This window comes from Onychostoma macrolepis, chromosome 15 (genome assembly GCF_012432095.1).
Source record: "Onychostoma macrolepis isolate SWU-2019 chromosome 15, ASM1243209v1, whole genome shotgun sequence".
Classification (NCBI taxonomy): domain Eukaryota; kingdom Metazoa; phylum Chordata; class Actinopteri; order Cypriniformes; family Cyprinidae; genus Onychostoma; species Onychostoma macrolepis.
In genome coordinates this window covers 3,617,032-3,636,578 of record NC_081169.1, presented here as the reverse complement: position 1 = coordinate 3,636,578, position 19,547 = coordinate 3,617,032, and the positions used below count along the sequence as shown (strand labels likewise).

Below are 19,547 nucleotides of genomic sequence, written 5' to 3'. Positions count from 1 at the left end.
ACGCTAAACACTATAGATATTACGCCCGTTTCACACCGCTAGCATGAGCGCCGCAGAAGCGGTGTGTACACTGTAAAAAGTGATCCACTATATTTACTCAATAAAATTATCAACAGATTCCAAGCAATATTATTAATTAAATTCAACACATAAAAATTCATTAGAATTAATCAAATGAGATGATTACAAATTAACCATTCAAAATGAGTAAAATAGCAAAAAAAAAAATTAAGTAAAATTTAAACAAAAATATTGGTTTCATTGGACAAAAAACACTATGCTAATGATACAATGTTATGCATGTCAGGCCAGTAGTTGGCGACCAAGAAACACTGCGCAAAAACGTAATATGCATGCACATGACGTCACCTTTTTCACAAATTCATGTTTTTGTTGTTTACATGGAGATGATACAGGCATCTTGTTCAAAAGCTTGTGTTTCCAGGCCCCAAAAACAGTTACTGAAGACACCTGATGTTAACAAACAGAATCTGAATTTTTAGGTTACCATTACGGTGGTCAATGTTTGCTTTAGTTGGGCTCTTGACCCTTGACTCTTTAACAACATATATTGTTTGGGCTGCTGTAACTGAGGTAGACAACAGTTAAGACAAGCCAAAAGAAAAGATTTTTAAAAGCTCTCCTGATCGAGTAATAAAAATAGCTTTCATCTAGGCACACAGACATCAAGTATCAGCGTGAGAACCTCAACAATGGTGACCATCAAATGTTGCAGTGCATTCTGGGTGCCACCAATCAAAACTCATCAATAGCTCCCATCATGCATTGCATATTTTTAGTAGTTTGTTTTGTGATGTTCAGAGTTGATCTGTTTACTCTGATTCTTGATGTCAGAATGTGCCTAAAATAACAATTTTTAAGAAACCCTTTGGAGTATACTGAAAATTTCAGGTCTTATACTGCAGAATTACAGGACTGCTGTAGAGTTCAGAGATTCAGGGCAAATGATGATGACAACACATAATCATTAGCATAGTGTTTTTTGTCCAATGAAACCAATATTTTTGTTTAAATTGTACTTAATTTTTTTGTGCTATTTTACTCATTTTGAATGGTTAATTTGTAATTCTCATTTGATTAATTCTAATCTAATCTAATCTTGATTAACACTAATTATGTGTTGAATTTAATTAATAATATTGCTTGGAATCTGTTGACAATTTTATTGAGTAAATATAGTGGATCACTTTTTAGTAATAAGTGAAGCTGGTAATGCTGTTTGTGGAGTTGTTTAATTCTCCTCTGCTGAGATCTTCAGAGATGTAATGTCTTTTATCTTCAGCTGAATTAATCTAAGGCTGTGGCTTAAGTCAGTTGTAGTTATTGAGTTTCTGTTTTTCTGTTTTTTTCTGTTCTCTTCTTTCCCTCAGTGATTTTGCTTGTTAACAACCCAGACAGCAAGCAGTGTCGACCCAGATCCGGCGCACATGGATTTCACACAGACCAGATGTGGGCTGGATCTGGGCCAAAACTATGTTGCTGTCTGGGAAGCTTAGACAAGCAGAGAGGACTCTATAAAAATATATATTATAATTTTGTGGCTCAGATAAGGTCCAGTGTGGTTTATTTCTTTGCTCTTGGCTGACATGTGGCATTGCTATGGCCTGCTTTTGGCCCAGATCTGGCAAACAGGAGCGGTCTGCCCAAGTGCCATCATTCCACGCTACATGTTGGCCAGATCATCATACCACATGTGCCAGATGTGGGCCGGATCTGGGCCCACAATATGTTGCTATTTGGGCTGGGCTCTGGAAAATAGAAAGGACACACTCAAATGCACTGTAGCCGTGTGTATATGTATATAGCCTACTGTTGTTTTTTGTATTAAGGTGCGTCTATTGTATTGTTTAGTAATTATCGATGTGAATTGATGTGAGAAACACGCTGTGAGATCCAAGACAAATTTTGGAAAGAATTCCAACAATAAAGTGTAATTGGATTGAAAAATTGAATTGAAAAAGTAATATTAAAGCTAACAAATGCCTCTAGTTTTATCAATTTAACAGACCTTTGAAGTTTGGGGAAAAACTTGTGGAAGTTATGTGTTTTTGTGCTTTTTATTTCTTCATATGGTGATTGTGAAACACGAAACACATCACTTTTGATCAAGAACAATGCACTGTGACTTTATTTCAGCATAAGCGGTGCAGCAAAAATAGACTCGGCACCGAAACTGTGTTATTCTATATTAAATTTAAAGTTAATTTATTTGAAAAAGTACTAACTGCAACTTTAACATTACAACATTATAAATGCACAGTATATGTGTGTATATTAATTAAAAATATATTTAAATACATGACATATACTTTGATCTAATTTCTATTGAAATGACATAAGAGCTTGTCAGTTCACTTGAAGTCTGAGCTGATTCAACTGAAATAAACTTGCACTGATTGATCTTAAAATATGTCAGTGCTCTTGATTTTTCCCAAGATGCACACCAGTAATGTTTTTTTTCTTTTTTTTTTTTTTTTTTCAAAGTCATGTTTATAAAAAATCACTTAAATGTCCTAATTGAACTATGGCCTAATTCTGGCTTAGTCTAAGCCCTGTCTGTGAAACTAAGCCATAAAGATGTATTTAAGTACTGCTTAAGCAGGTCGGGGGGTGGGAAACACTCTAAAGGTCATCTAATTGCATTAATATAAATTTAAACTATACTATATGTTCATGTAATTGCAATTTTCTTGTAAATGTGAGTCTGAAAACATTACATTCGATTCACACTGAAGTATATTCTTTCTAAAGTATAAAATAAATAAATTTTTGAAAGTTTGATAAAGTGGACTTTTTCACAAGATTTGTATTGTCAGAGTTTCGTCAGAGATAATCTGAAGTAGAAACAAAAGCATAAAAAGTCCAAGGACTATACAAAGATGTAGATTTTTGATGAAAGTGGCATAAATGGCTCTTTTAATTTCTGAACATCAGCAAAAAAAAGTCTTGTAGAAGTTACAACATTGAATCATTGTCACAATATTTCCTGATATCATCAAAGCTAAAGAAGTTCTTTCATTTTCCGTTTTAGACATGGACTACATCAATACTACACAGACAGAACCAAAAAACAGCACAAACGTCAGCAGCGTGTTCACACATCAGGTTCTGCCAGTGCTCTACACCATCATCTGTGCTTGTGCCTTCATTCTCAATGGACTCGCCGCTTGGATCTTCTTCAGGGTTCCCACCTCCTCAGCCTTAGTAGTTTACCTAAAAAACATGGTGGTGGCAGACATTCTGATGTTGTTTACCTACCCGTGGCGTGTAGTGGGTGACCTCGGTTACGGCGGCTTGCAATTGAAGCTGATAGTTTGCCGCTACACAGCTGTGCTTTTCTACCTCAGCATGTACACAGGAATAACCTTCATGAGCCTCATCAGCTTGGAACGCTACTTCAAAATCGTACACAGCACCTTTGGCATGTCTTCCTTTCTGCAGCGTGTTTCGGTAGCGAAGGCTCTCGCTCTGCTAACTTGGGGCGTCATGATGTTCTTCATGCTGCCGAACACCATATTAACCAACCAGCCGATGCCTAAGGTTTTCTCCTGCATGGCCCTGAAGAGTGACCTGGGTCGGCGCTGGCATGAAGTTTCAGCCCACTTCAATGTTGGAATCTTCTGGGTGGTGTTCCTGTTGATGGTGTTTTGCTACACCTCCATTGCTTGTCATGTTTACCGTTCTTACAAACGCGTGCAGCAGAACAGCAGTAAGGTGAGACGGCGGTCAAATCGAAGCATCTTTAGCTTGCTGGCTGTCTTTGTCTTCTGCTTTGTTCCGTACCACGTTTGTCGCGTGCCCTACACACTTAGCCAAAGCCACAAGGATGATTTTAGCACCTACAACCACTTCATTCTCTTCCAGGTCAAAGAAGCTATGCTCTTCCTGTCTGCCCTTAATGTGTGTCTGGATCCTGTCATCTACGTTTTCATGTGCAGGACATTCAGAGAGTCACTTTTGCAGAAAATATCATTTGTAAACTGGAAAAACAGGAGGCCTTCAAATAGGCAGTGGGCTCAGTATCAGCAATCTGTAAAGACTGAGCAACAAAGTAAAACAACCATTAGCCATTTGTAAGATTGAAAAGATATTTTAACTTGAAACCACATGCCTAGCTGTGGTTTCCTTGTATGTGAAAATGCAGTATGAAGAGATGGAGCGGAAGAAGGTCACAACAAAGTGGTGTTTTAAAAAAAAAAAACCTTAACTGGAGAGTTCACCTATAAATAGAAATTCTGACATAATTTTCTCACCCTCATCTCATTTTAAATCTTTTACTCCTAAAAATAATTGTTGCGAAAAGCAAAGGTGTAAAGTCCAGGGGTCAGAAAATAAAAGTCCTGCCATATGTTTATTCCACCGATGAACTGATTTCACCAGAGGAGGAACCACGTCATTCTTTTCAAGTCACAAGCAAGTCTCAAGTCAAATCCCAAGTCTTCAAAGAGTTCAAGTTAATGAGATAATTAAGTTACTAATTAAATGATGATTGTGCATTAGTGATAAACACCTGCTGTTACTGAGAATTACAGAGGATCAGATGTTGATGTTTTATTGGTTAAAACACTGCCACCATCATGGAGATCAATGTTTGCTTTAGTTGGGCTCTTGACCCTTGACTTCTTGTGTTAGATTTTGTTCTGTAGAAATGCGTGTGTTGTACAGTGAGTGGTCCTTAACTGTTTATATATGAGATAATCATCATGAGCTGGCCCAATAACATACAAAATAACTTTTCTTTTTTCACACCATGTTTAGGTTTTGTATTTCCGACTCTGTGGAATTACAACAAGCAAAATGTTGCCTTAACAGTTATAATAAACCAATTTAAAATCTGTGTGTATATTATATACACATTTGAAGCCCTGTATTACTTAGACACACAGACATCAAGAACGAGCATAAGGATCTCAACAATGGTGAAAATCAGCCCAAATGCATGCAGAGTAACACCATAGTAAAAACTCCCATCATGCACTGCAGTATGAAAAATTATTGTCACCACTGGTAAGGATCGTATGATAAGTGTTCATGTCTAAAAGCCTGAGCCAATGCAGTTATTTCTTTATTTTCTTGCTCAATGTTGAAGCATTATAGTGGCATTTTTTTTTATGTTTTTTTTTTTTGTATTTCAATAATAGCTGAAATTCTGTTAATAAACCAAAAAGAGAGACCATTTCACAATGTTTATTCAAATGAGTTATAAGCAGAAAATATAAACTAATCTGCGACTTCAAGCTTTTGATTCAGTAATGCACAAATGTTTGTTTTGAAACACTATTGCAATTGTTTAGAAGGAAACTACTTTGAATTACTAAAAGGATCAAGAGACAAACTAAAGCAAACCTTGACCACAATTATGGTGGAATCGTGTGTGTGTGTTTTTATTTTTCAGTTGATTCCATGATGGTGACACTTTAAAGACTATTCAAGACATTCTTTTCTGTACATTACAAAATGAATGAGAACTGCGCAGCAAAATCCCCGGAGTCAAATTAACACTGCTGGGTGTCCATATGTGTCCACACTACAGAGAGTTAAAAGTAACACTGAAGCGGTGTTGAAGTGAATGAGATAATTAAGTTATTAATTAAGTGATGATTGAGCATTAGTGATGAACACCTGCTCTTAACAAGCAGAATCACTGAAGAGAAACAAGAACAGAAAAAAGAGAAACACAACAACTACAACTGACTTAAAGTCATAGCCTTAGATTAATTGAAATTAAATAAAACACATTAAATCTCTCAAGATCTCAGAAGAGGATTAAACAACTCCACAAGCAGCTTTACCAGCTTCACTCATTACTAACCAGTCTGACTTTATTTCTGTCATAAAAAAAAAGTTCTTATTGAGAATTAAGAGAGGTTTATTTTAATATTTTATTGAATTTCATTTAAAGGTTACCATCATTGTGATCAGTGTTTGCTTTAGTTGGGCTTTTCACCCTTGACTTGATAATATACATTTTTCTCTGACTGCTGTAGTTCTGTGTTTACAAAACACATTATTGGAGCGAAGAAAACCAGAAAAACATATACTATACCATTCAATAGCTTGAAGTCAGTATACAGTGGGTATGGAATGTATTTAGACCCTCCTTAAAGTTTTCACTCTTTTTTATATTGCAGCCATTTGCTAAAATCATTTAAGTTCATTTTTTTTCCTCATTAATGTACACATAGCACCCCATATTGACAGAAAATCCCAGAATTGTTGACATTTTTGCAGATTTATTAAAAAAGAAACATTGTTATTTTACCAATTATTACAATCAAAAGCCTTCAATAAAGTGTAAAAGCATGCTCAAGATGGAAAATTCAGTTTTATTTAGAAGACAAAATACAAAGTCTGTACAGATGCCGTAAGAAATTAAAATTTAAAAGAAATACAGCACAATTACATTTAAAATACTGTACTGGTGAAGAACATAGAACACTTTCATAAAAATGTTGAATTAAATATATTCAACTTAAAGGACAAGTTCACTTCCAGAATAAATATTCCAAGATGTTCACGTCTTTCTTTACTCAGTCAAAAAGAAATTAAAGTTTTTGAGAAATTAAATAATTTTTCTCTATATAGTGGACTTCAGTGGGAGTCAACTGGAATGTTTTCCTCAAAAACCTTAATTTCTTTTCGACAGAAAAAAGAAAGACATGAACATCTTGGATGACATGGAGGTGAATAAATTATCAGCAAATCTTTATTAATCCACAATAGTCTACTGACTCCTGTGGGCTCCATGTACAGTGGTGTCCAAAATGATTAGAACACTAGTATTTTCAGCAGCTAAAAAATGGTTTTAAGTCAGTTATTTCTATCTTTTGCTGTAGTGTTTCAGTAGGAAATATCAGTTTACATTTCCAAACATTCATTTTGCCATTAATTTTAATAATCCAGTGAGATTTTTGTTTGCACAAGGAGTCTGACGACAGCCAGTGCTCCACACAGAGATCTGATCTGATCATCATCAGTCTGTCTGGAATCACATGAAGAAACAGAACAAACTGAGACAGACTAAATCCAGAAGAACTGTGGCAACGTCTTCAAGACGCTTCAAGAAACATATCTGAAAAGTTACTTGAAAAACTAACCACAAGTGCACCTAGAGCAAAAGCTGCGTTAAACGCAAAGGATGGTCACACTAAATGTTGATTTAATTCAGTTATAAAAGAAAAGAAAATTTATTTATGGCATTATTTTTGACAACATCCTCATTTAACAGAATTTTTACACAAGTGACTAAAACTTTTAGCTTTGCAGGTAGGTTTCTTGAAGCATCTTGGAGCACTGGCTGTTGTCAGACTCCTTGTGCAAACAAAAATCTCAAAAAATTACAATTAAGGGCAAATTGAATGCTTGGAAATGTAAACTGATATTTCCTACTGACACTATACAGCAAAACATAGAAATAACTGACTGAAAACCATTTTTTAACTTGTATAAAATAAATAGTGTTCTAATCATTTTAGGCACCACTGTAGCTCTGGTAATATATGTAGAAAAACATATGTATTTTAATTCTACATATGTTAGTTAAAAACTAATAGCTATATTAGTGTAATAAGTAAAACCAAAACATACAACAAATGGTCCATGGCCAGAAGTGACAGACACAGCAGATAAAGAACAGTCCTCCAAATTGCCAGTACTCAGCTGGATTAGCTGGGGAAAAAGAAAAGAAGATTATGTCAGAAGACACCTGTTTTGTCTGGTATTAAAACAAATTAAAAACATGGAATAAAAATACTGTGAAAATTCATTTAAAATAGATTTATATAATATGTATTAATGTTAGACATGAATACTCACTTCCTCTGAAGATCATATGGTAGAAGATTTTCATTTCCAAAACTTCTGGATCATGAGGGGGAAGCACACACACACACACACACACACACACACACACAATTATTCATTTGTTTAATAAAACACTGTCTGTTTACTGACAGAGACATGGGCTTGCAAAAATGTACTCACCAGCTCCATACAAAATCTTCACAGCTGATCCAGAATCCTGTTTTGCATACAGTATTCTTCTCCAAGGAGTCCAAGGATCATGCTTTCAGGTCCTCTCTGTCAAATGAGTTTACATGAGTTTTCTCAGGTTACTCATTTCAAAGTGCTGTCACTTTTTTCTTATGGATTTGATCTTAAAGCTAGCTGACAGTATGGGTGGGCGATATGACCATATTTCACAATATACACAGTAAAACCTCCAGTGTTAAATCAACACTCCCAGTGTATATATAATCCACACTCAGAGTGTTAAAAAAGTAACACTGAAGCAGTGTTAAAGCTAATGAGATAATTAGTGTAGTAATTGAGTGATGATTGAGCATTAATGAAGAACACCTGCTGTTAACAAAGAAAAAAAGAGACGAGACGAGCAGAAATACAACTACAACTGAATTCAGCCACAGCCTTTGATGAAGTCAACACAAGATAAAATAAGACATTAAATCTCTCAAGATCTCAGCAGAGGATGATTAAACAACTCCATAAAGAGCATCACCAGCTTCACACGTTACTAACCAGATTGACTTTAGATGTTGATGTTTTAGTTTCGTTTGAATTACCATTATCGAGGTCAGTGTTTGCTTTAGTTGGGCTCTTGACCCGTGACTTAAAACAATACAATTACTTTGGCTGCCATAACTGCATGTTTGTTTAGACATGTTATGTCATTCGGGTGTTGATGGTTGGACTTTCATAAAGAGGTCACCAGCATTTAGTGATTTCCATAACTGATTTCATTCATAGCATCATCATCGATTGATTAAAATTTTTGGCTTTGTTCACATATAATATAGAGCTTGAGCCATCAGTTTTAAGATTAATCTGAAAGACTTTCAAAAGTAAATCGGCACTAGAAGCTTAAGACTGCATTATCATACAGACATCAAGACTCAGCGTAAGAATCTCAACAATGGTAACAATCAACAAATTCAGATAAAAAGATCCTCTGTGAACATCACAAAACACGCTGCTAAAAGTCACAACAAAATAGCAAAACAAAAGAATAAAAGAAAATACTAAGACAGCTGCATAATTTATTCATGTCGCATTGCATGCTGGGAGCCATGGATGAGTTTTGATTGGTGCTCCCAGAATGCACTGCAACATGGAGCTTTATGTTGATTGTCACCATTGTTGAGATTCATATGCTGATTCTTGAAGTCTGTTTGATGAAGAAAAGCAAAACTTTCAGTGCAGAATAAGTTTCAAAAGTTTTTCAGATTAATATTAAAACTGTCAGATGTTAGACTATGTATATCATAACCTCAATAACAAAGTTAACTAATAAATCTACCAGTGACTATACTCCAAATTACATCAGTTACTTAAGCCACTATGCGCTGATTACAACTTTATCGAAAAGTAACCAGCCCTGATCTCATTTTCTCTTGGCTTTTTTTCTTTTTTGCCATAACTAACAGGTCTAAACAAACACACAATTATGGCAGCCAAAAAAATTATAAATTATAATTTTATAAAAATAAAAAACAAAACTAAAGCATCAACATCTAAAGTCAATCTGGTTAGTAACGTGTGAAGCTGGTAATGCTGTTTATGGAGTTGTTTAATCATCCTCTGCTGAGATCTTGAGAGATTTAATGTCTTCTTTTATCTTGTGTTGATTTCAACGAAGGCTGTGGCTGAAGTCAGTTGTAGTTCTTGTATTTCTGCTCGTCTCGTCTCTTTTTTTTCTGTTTTTTTCTCTTTCTTTCAGTGATTCAGTTTGTTAACAGCAGGTGTTCTTCATTAATGTTCAATCATCACTCAATTACTAAACTAATTATCTCATTAACTTTAACACTGCTTCAGTGTTACTTTTTTAACACTCTGAGTGTGGATTATATATACACTGGGAGTGTTGATTTAGCACTGGAGGTTTTACTGTGTGGTCATATATCGCCCAGCCCTAGCTAACAGTATTAGCTCATACTAAAGTAATACACATTAACTGGTAGGACATGATATGTAATTGCGATTAGCATCTCACTTCAATCTTGATGTAACTATAAAACATTAGGCTATACATTAATAAAAGGTACTTACCTTTTGCAGTTTGCTTGTCTGTTAGCTGCTGGTAGAAGTGTCCATATTCGCGTTTATTCGTTCTCAATCGTCATCCCACAACACAAACTCACTCAAAATATGAATTTAACACTCAGATAATGCATATAAAAGCCATTACTAGAGGAGCGACCGCAGCAGCGGCACACTGACAGACAGACACTGCTGTGAAAGTGTACATTCAAATTTGACCGGGAAAATGGCGCGCTCGCTAGTCATTGGCCAGATTCCTGAGTGACAGTCAGCTTAACCAATCAGCTCAAAGCAACACTGAGCGACAACAAATAGCGTTGCAACTATGGAAAAAAAAAAAGATTGTTAACTTAATTAAAATAACTTAATTAAAGATTACAAATATGTATTTTTATTTGTAGGCTGTTAAATTTAATTAATTGATCAAATGGTGATTTCACATTGCATCTGTGCTATTCAGTGTTCACCACCTGTCATTTCCCTCTGATTTTAGGGTTTAGTTAGGTTTAGGGCCAGAGGGACTATGTTTTCAGACAGGATCAAAAAAATATGCTGATTTAGGAACAGGTCTTACTTGGCAAAATCATGGTAGTCGTGTGTGTGTGTGTGTGTGTACCTGTTTTTCTATTCAGGTGGGGATTTAAACCTGAATACACACAGACTCATGGGGACTCGTGTCACGGTGGGGACCTAAATTGAGGTCCCCACGGGTAAACAAGCTAATAAATCACACAGAATTAAGTTTTTTGAAAATCTAAAAATGCAGAAAGTTTCCTGTAAGGGGTAGGTTTAGGTGTAGGGTTGGTGTAGGGTGATAGAATATACGGTCTGTACATTAGAAAAAGCATTACGCCTATGGAGAGTCCCCACAAGGATAGCAAACCAGACGTACGCGCGTGTGTGTGTGTGTACGTTTGGCTACTTGTGCGGTTATACATGACCAATAAGCACCCTTTTGTATTTTAACAAATCCATGATCTTTCCTTTAGAAACACCATTTGTACAACTACTGTATGGTATTTTCTGTATTTGGCCCTTTAGTGTTACACAGCCTGTTAATCCTCTGTCCACCATAACACTTATTAAAAATACTGCCATAATTGCATGCAAGTTAAAAAATTTGTCTACATACTTTTATTTAATAGCATATATACTGACTGCAGTAGGACTTTATAGCATTTGTGATATGAGACAAGTAAACTGAACTTCTCACCATAGAAAGTGACAATCTGTATTTTAGTTATTCAAAAGACAATGTATAGGTTGCCCTAAGAGTGATGTTCCATCATGAACAATGTGGTCCTTCCCACATAGCAAGCGATCTTGGCCCAAATGTGGCCTCAAGCTGAGATTGAGGTCTCTGCAGAGCAAAAGTGGGTGTTTCTGAATTGCTAGGCATTTTCAAGCTGCTGGGTGTTTCTAAATCATGCAATCAAAATGATCCCCCTGACCTAACCCCACCCCTAAATCTACCGTCACTATGACATCAGCCAATCAAGTAACATGGTCAAAAAACGCCCCGATCTGGTAACTCCCATTACTTCGCTGCAGAGACCTATACTTGCTCAAGCTGGCCTCCTGTAGGCAATGTACCCTTTCAGCCAGAGCTGGGCCATGTGTGGCAGTGATGGAATAATATTGCAATAAACATATTACAGATATTTTAATGAAGTGTAGTATTATTTAAATTTAATCTTTGAAATGGCAAGTCAAACCAGAATGAAACATATAATTTCAAAATTAAGCAAATAAATAAATCAGTCAACTGCATTAAATTAAATTATATTTTATGTTATATATTATTCTCAATACAAATATCTAATTTTAGAATCTTTACACACACACACACACACACACACACATATACAGTGGGTACGGAAAGTATTCAGACCCCCTTAAATTTTTCACTCTTTGTTATATTGCAGCTATTTGCTAAAATAATTTAAGTTCATTTTTTTCCCTCATTAATTTACACACAGCACCCCATATTGACAGAAAAACACAGAATTGTTGACATTTTTGCAGATTTATTAAAAAAGAAAAACTGAAATATCACATGGTCCTAAGTATTCAGACCCTTTGCTGTGACACTCATATATTTAACTCAGGTGCTGTCCATTTCTTTTGATCATCCTTGAGATGGTTCTGCACCTTCATTTGAGTACAGCTGTGTTTGATTATACTGATTGGACTTGATTAGGAAAGCCACACACCTGTCTATATAAGACCTTACAGCTCACAGTGCATGTCAGAGCAAATGAGAATCATGAGGTCAAAGGAACTGCCTGAAGAGCTCAAAGACAGAATTGTGGCAAGGCACAGATCTGGCCAAGGTTACAAAAAAATTTCTGCTGCACTTAAGGTTCCTAAGAGCACAGTGGCCTCCATAATCCTTAAATGGAAGATGTTTGGGACGACCAGAACCCTTCCTAGAGCTGGCCGTCCAGCCAAACTTAGCTATCGGGGGAGAAGAGCCTTGGTGAGAGAGGTAAAGAAGAACCCAAAGATCACTGTGGCTGAGCTCCAGAGATGCAGTCGGGAGATGGGAGAAAGTTGTAGAAAGTCAACCATCACTGCAGCCCTCCACCAGTCGGGGCTTTATGGCAGAGTGGCCCGACGGAAGCCTCTCCTCAGTGCAAGACACATGAAAGCCCGCATGGAGTTTGCTAAAAAACACCTGAATAAGATTTTCTGGTCTGATGAGACCAAGATAGAACTTTTTGGGCTTAATTCTAAGCGATATGTGTGGAGAAAACCAGGCACTGCTCATCACCCGGCCAATACAGTCCCAACAGTGAAGCATGGTGGTGGCAGCATCATGCTGTGGGGGTGTTTTTCAGCTGCAGGGACAGGATGTCTGGTTGCAATCGAGGGAAAGATGAATGCGGCCAAGTACAGGGATATCCTGGACAAAAACCTTCTCCAGAGTGCTCAGGACCTCAGACTGGGCCGAAGGTTTACCTTCCAACAAGACAATGACCCTAAGCACACAGCTAAAATAACGAAGGAATGGCTTCACAACAACTCCGTGACTGTTATTGAATGGCCCAGCCAGAGCCCTGACTTAAACCCAATTGAGCATCTCTGGAGAGACCTAAAAATGGCTGTCCACCAACGTTTACCATCCAACCTGACAGAACTGGAGAGGATCTGCAAGGAGGAATGGCAGAGGATCCCCAAAAAACTTGTTGCATCTTTCCCAAAAAGACTCATGGCTGTATTAGATCAAAAGGGTGCTTCTACTAAATACTGAGCAAAGGGTCTGAATACTTAGGACCATGTGATATTTCAGTTTTTCTTTTTTAATAAATCAGCAAAAATGTCAACAATTCTGTGTTTTTCTGTCAATATGGGGTGCTGTGTGTACATTAATGAGGAAAAAAAAATGAACTTAAATGATTTTAGCAAATTGCTGAAATATAACAAAGAGTGAAGGTGGTCTGAATACTTTCCGTACCCACTGTATATATATATATATATATATATATATATATATATATAGAGAGAGAGAGAGAGAGAGAGAGAGAGAGAGAGAACATTTAACTTATGCAATATTAATTTGGTTTTAACATGGGGCACATACATTTATTAATATGCTGTCATTCACTAGCATTAAATAAAATGATCATAAAAGTATTTTATTTTTATTCAAATCTTCGGTATCCATGTGATGCTTTGTGTGAGGAACAGATACAAATTCAAACCATTCATAAATGATATGTATCTCCTTCCTCTGTAGCTATAGTAACAGATTCAAAATCTGCCGTTAAGAAGTTTTATAAGAAGTTTTACGGCAGCGATATCAAACGCTCATTGGCTCTCGCCGGTTTCGTCATAGATTGCGGCATGCCGTGTTTCCGGTGATGCGTGAAAAACGCGCGCTCAGCCTTAGAATCACTTTTGCTATAATCAATACAACATCCATTTAATCAGAGATTAGACTCTCAATGAGATCACTATAAATAGCAACCAACTACTGATCATTTCCTCTGGGCTTTTGAGTTGTAACAAATATGTTCGAGAAACACACGGTTACAACAGCCAGAGAAAAGAAAAAGAAAAAAACAACTAACACAGAAGTCAAGGGTCAAGAGCCCAACTTAAAGCAGACACTGATCTCTAACATGGTTACTTCAAATGAAACAATAAATCAGCATCTAAACCTTACCTAATTCTCAATAAGATCTTCTGTAGATGTCTGACAGAAATAAAGTCAGTCTGGTTATTAATAAGTGGAGCTGGTGATGCTGTTTATGGGGTTGTTTAATCAGATTTTGAGAGATTTCGTGTATTTTATTTCAGTTGATTTCATCTAAGGCTATGGCTGATGTCAGTTGAAGTAGTTCTTGTGTTTCTCTTTTCTTCAGTGATTCTGTTTGTTAACAGCAGGTGTTCATCACTAATGCCCAATTAGCACTTAATTAATCACTTAATTACTTAACTGCAAGCAGTGTTGGGCACGTTACTTTAAAAAAGTAATTAGTTATAGTTACTAGTTACTTCTCACAAATAGTAACTGAGTTAGTAACCGAGTTACATCATTATAAAAGTAACTAATTACCAGGGAAAGTAACTATTGCGTTACTTTAAAAAAAAATGTTCAAATGTCAAATAACTTAGGATGCCCCCAATATTAAATATGTTAAATTAATGAAATGGACACTAAAAAGAATAAATTATTATTATAAAACATTGTACATTAATCTACACTATTTATCTACTGACACTTAGTATCAGTCAGTCAAGCATTATAATATAATATGATAATTTAATATTATAAGATGATAGAACTTTAGTAATTAGAATAACCAAGTATGAATTCATATTTGTCATCAATAAACACACTAAGCATTAATGAGCTGCTGCGTTCATGAATATTAATCACGTTGTCTGCGTTCGCTCGAATTGATTTGCTGAAATCAAAACAGGGACGATAATAGGTGAGCGCCAGCCAATGAGATTGTCGTTAGTGCATTAGTTCCGCCCACTACCAGAGAAACCGGCAGTTCTTAAAAGCTGAAGAATTCCAAAGGAACTCCGTTATTTTGACAGGAAAATACAACAAAGAATATCGTTTACATGTAGTGCGTCAATTCTGCATGTTATGAAAGACTCTTGCTCTGTATCTTTCTTTGCGTGCGTGAATGTGAGAGAAAGCGACGGCGAGTTGTGCGCCTTCATACTAGTTTATGGTACGTCAAATACAGCTACACTGTGCATCCATTCAGATGAACTGAAAAATTTAATTCTAATAATATAATATAGTAACGCCACATTTTATTGTCAGTAACGGTAACGGCGTTGTAACGGGGGAAACAGTAATTCGTTTGATTACTCGTTACTGAAAAAAATAACGCGGTTAGTAACGCCGTTTATTTATAACGCCGTTATTCCCATCACTGACTGCAAGTTTTAAAACGTACATGGTTTCAGCCAAGGGGAATTGGTTTACTCAAACGGTTTGAGTTACCCTAACTTGTTGGGTTTTACAGTGCAGTGTAGAGAGACGGCCGACAGACCATCTTTCTCATCTCTAACCGTCACTCGCGCCACAGATCTGAAGCAAGGTAAAGCAAACACACATTCCCTGTATTACAACACGTTTAAACTTTTTGTTAATCGTTATTTATTATCCGCTTTGTCATTTTCATCTAGAATATCCATGTGATGCTGATCAAGTTTACTAAATCCGCCGAAGCGGTGAACAAAGGGGCTGAGGACCATTTATAATGGCTGTTTTGTTAACTTTAGTTAACATTTTACACTGTTATTTGCTCCTCACTGTCTTATTTAAAATTCATACTAACGCATTTTTGTCGTGCTTTTGAAATCAATCTTTTCAGAGCAAAGGCAGCGAGGGGTGGTGTGATGTCATTGGCAACAGGAAGGCTGCAAAACTAATATGAGCCTAAAATGAAGTAAGTAGAATTCACATTAAACAAACTGATGGTCTTTATTGTTGTACAAGATGTGATTTGTCACGTTATAAATAGTTATTTAAATACATTGTTTTTCAGTTTTTATTTTTTGATGAATTGCTATTAATAGCAGGCGAAGCTCTGTTAGGCACAGCTCCACCAACGGACATGAGGCCAGTCCCTATCCAGACACAGCCAGTGGTAGAGAGAAAAATGGATGGACGAAAGCCTCAAATTCTGTGGCCCAAATCCTGCCAGAAATAGGAGTGGAGAGCCATCAACACAGACCTCGTCCATCTACTAGAAGGTCTGAAAGGAGGTGTCGAAAGAAATTTGGAGAAGATAGGAGTGATCATCTACAGCTACGGCACAGAGAGTTTCGGAGTGAAACGCAGGGACCACAGTACTCAGAAGGAACCTTCAGCCCATCTTAAGTCCAGGAGGCAGCAAGAGATTAATCGACTTGTGAAAGAGAGAAGATGCCTGAGAAGACAGTGGAAGAAGGCCACGGAAGTGGAAAGGGAAGGAATTGAGGTGTTGCAGGACGACAGCAAGCGGCGCCTTGCAACGCTACGAAGAGCAGAATGCTTGAGAAAGCAACATAAGAAGAAAGAGCGAACAAGGACTGCCTTCTATAGAGATCCCTATAGGTTCACCAAAGACCTCTTTGTCAAGGAGAAAACCGGGACTCTCAAAGTACCTGTTAGGGAACTGGAGGAGTACCTGAGAAAGACCTACTCCGACAATAAGAGGCATGTGCCAGCCACCATCCCCGATGACATGCCACCAATTCAACCACCTGAGCAGCAGTTGGACACGAGACCCCTAACATGGAGCGAAGTTGAGAACACAGTAAAGCGGGCAAGAACAGCATCAGCCCCTGGGCCTAACGGTGTTCCATATACACTCAAAAAAATGATTCAGTCTAAATTGACATTTTATGTAATTCAATTGCATTACAATTTTCCATTCATTTAAATTACATAGTTTTAACATAAACAAATCAATGAACTTAATGTGATTCATATGCATCAGTCATACGTGAATGAAACAGGTAAGATTTATGTAATAATTCACAGCAAAGTCCCCACACTGCTCAGTGTTCATGTGTTTCCACACTACAGAGTGTTCAAGTAACATTGAAGCAGTGCTGGAGTTAAGAAGATAATTATGTGATGATTGATCTTTAATGATGAACAGCTGCTGTTATCAAGAAGAATCACCAAAGGAAAGAGAAATACAAGAACTACAACTGACTTCAGCCACAGACGAAGATGAAATCAACTGAAAAAAAGAAGACATTAAATCTCTCAAGATCTGATTAAACAGCATCAGACTGACCAGATTGACTTTATTTCTGTCAGACTTCTAGAGAAGCTCTTATTGAGAATTAACAGAGGTTTAGATGCTTTATTGTTTTGTTTGAAATCACCATCAAAGAGACCAGTGTTTCCTTTTGTTGGGCTCTTGACCCTTGATACTTTGGTGTTACTATTGTATTGGTTGCTTTAACTGTGTTTCTATAAGACACACTTAGCTTAGCCAGCAAAGCCAAGGAAAAAAAGAGTTGTGGGTAGATGATCCACCGATCTCATTTCAAGTCCAATGTCTGATTATATAGCTGTCATAGCGCTTTAGTTATTTTTTTTTTGTAGCTTTAGATCTTGCAGTATTGTAAATATCAGATCATTTGAATAATTTAAAAATCACTTTGTGCACACAATGTTTTCATCTGTAGCAATTCAAAGACCACAGACATCAAGAATCAGTGTATGAATCTCAACAATGGTGACAGTCAACAAAATATTCAGATAAAACTCTGAACATCACAAAACAAGCTACTAAAAGTCACAACTAAAACAGCAAACGTAAAATAAAATAGTAAGAATAAAAGAAAATAATCAGACAATCCAGCTGCATTGTTTATTCATGCTGCAATGCATGCTGGGATACATGGGAGAGTCTTGTACTATGGTGTTGCCCAGCATGCATTGCAACATGAAGCATTTTCTTGACTGTCACCATTGTTGAGATTCATACGCTGATTCTTGATGTCTGTGGTCTTTGTATTGCTGCAGATGAAAACTTTTTGTGCACAAAGTGATTTGTAAATTATTCAAATTATCTTTTACAGTGCTACTATAAAAGCTATAAAACAAATCCACACATATTCGTAAGACATTGGACTTGAAACTAGGTCGGTAGACCATCTGCCCCCCAACTCTATTTTTTTCTTTGTTTCACTGGCTAAACTAAGTGTGTTTTATATAAACACACAATTAAAGCAACCAGTGTAATAGCAACACCAAAGTGTCAAGAGCCCAGAGCCCAACAAAAGGAAACACTGGTCTCTTTGATGGTGATTTCAAACAAAACAATAAAGCATCTAAACCTCTGTTAATTCTCAATAAGAGCTTCTCTAGAAGTCTGACAGAAATAAAGTCAATCTGGTCAATCTGATGCTGTTTGTGAAGCTGTTTAATCAGATCTTGAGAGATTTAATGTCTTTTTTTTCAGTTGATTTCATCTTCGTCTGTGGCTGAAGTCAGCTGTAGTTCTTGTGTTTCTCTTTCCTTCCGTGATTCTTCTTGATAACAGCAGCTGTTCATCATTAATGATCAATCATCACATAATTATCTTCTTAACTTCAGCACTGCTTCAATTCTACTTGAACACTCTGTAGTGTGGGAACACATGAACACTGAGCAGTGTGGAGACTTTACTGTGAATTATTACATAAATCTTACCTGTTTCATTCACGTATGACTGATGCATATGAATCGCATTAAGTTTATTGATTTCTTTATGTTAAAACTATGTAATCTAAATGGATGGAAAATTGTAATGCAATTGAATTACATAAAATGTCAATTTAGACCGAATCATTTTTTTGAGTGTAGGCTCTATAAGAACACACCAGGCGTATTGAAGGTCCTCTGGAAGCTAATGAAGGTGACATGGGAAAAAGGCATCATACCTAAGGCATGGAGAAGGGCAGGAGGGATCCTGATTCCCAAGGAGAAGAACTCCTCAACCATCCACCAATTCCGCCAGATCAGCTTACTGAATGTGGAAGGAAAACTTTTCTTCAGTGTTGTGGCCCAAATGCTCTCAGCATTTCTGCAAAAGAACAATTATGTTGACACAGCAGTGCAGAAGGCAGGGATAAGTGGTTTCTCAGGATGCTTAGAACACGCAAATGTTATCTGGCACCAGGTACAAACGGCCAAGAAGGAAAAGAAAGACTTGCACGTGGTTTTCTTAGACCTTGCCAATGCATTTGGGTCAGTGCCTCATGAGGTGCTGTGGGCAGCCTTCAACTTCTTCCAAGTCCCAGAGGGCATCACAAGGCTGGTCAAAGCCTATTTCTAGGACCTTCAGTTCTGCGTTACAACTCAGGATAGTACAACTGCCTGGCAGCACTTGGAGATAGGCATAATGGCGGGCTGCACCATCTCCCCACTGGCCTTCACCATGGCAATGGTGTTAATAATTCGGGCATCTTGATGGGTGGTTGGAGGGGAACGTCTGAAGAGTGGGCTGCGGCTTCCT

At 36.9% G+C, this 19,547-nt stretch overlaps 1 protein-coding gene and 1 long non-coding RNA gene across 2 annotated transcripts; one reads left to right on the top strand and one right to left on the bottom strand.

Annotated features, from left to right (window-relative positions):
- Positions 1–3,054: 3,054 nt before the first annotated feature.
- LOC131520751 (P2Y purinoceptor 14-like) lies at positions 3,055–4,475 on the top strand. Its single transcript, XM_058745214.1, has one exon. The coding sequence runs from the start codon at positions 3,055–3,057 to the stop codon at positions 4,096–4,098; it is 1,044 nt and encodes a 347-aa protein (XP_058601197.1). The 3' UTR covers positions 4,099–4,475.
- Positions 4,476–7,553: 3,078 nt separating this feature from the next.
- LOC131521000 (uncharacterized) lies at positions 7,554–10,249 on the bottom strand. Its single transcript, XR_009266172.1, has 4 exons — positions 10,087–10,249; positions 8,005–8,100; positions 7,837–7,881; positions 7,554–7,689 (listed from the first exon to the last, which is right to left on the bottom strand). It is a non-coding gene; the product is annotated as an uncharacterized LOC131521000 (long non-coding RNA).
- Between the last annotated feature and the right edge of the window lie 9,298 nt (positions 10,250–19,547).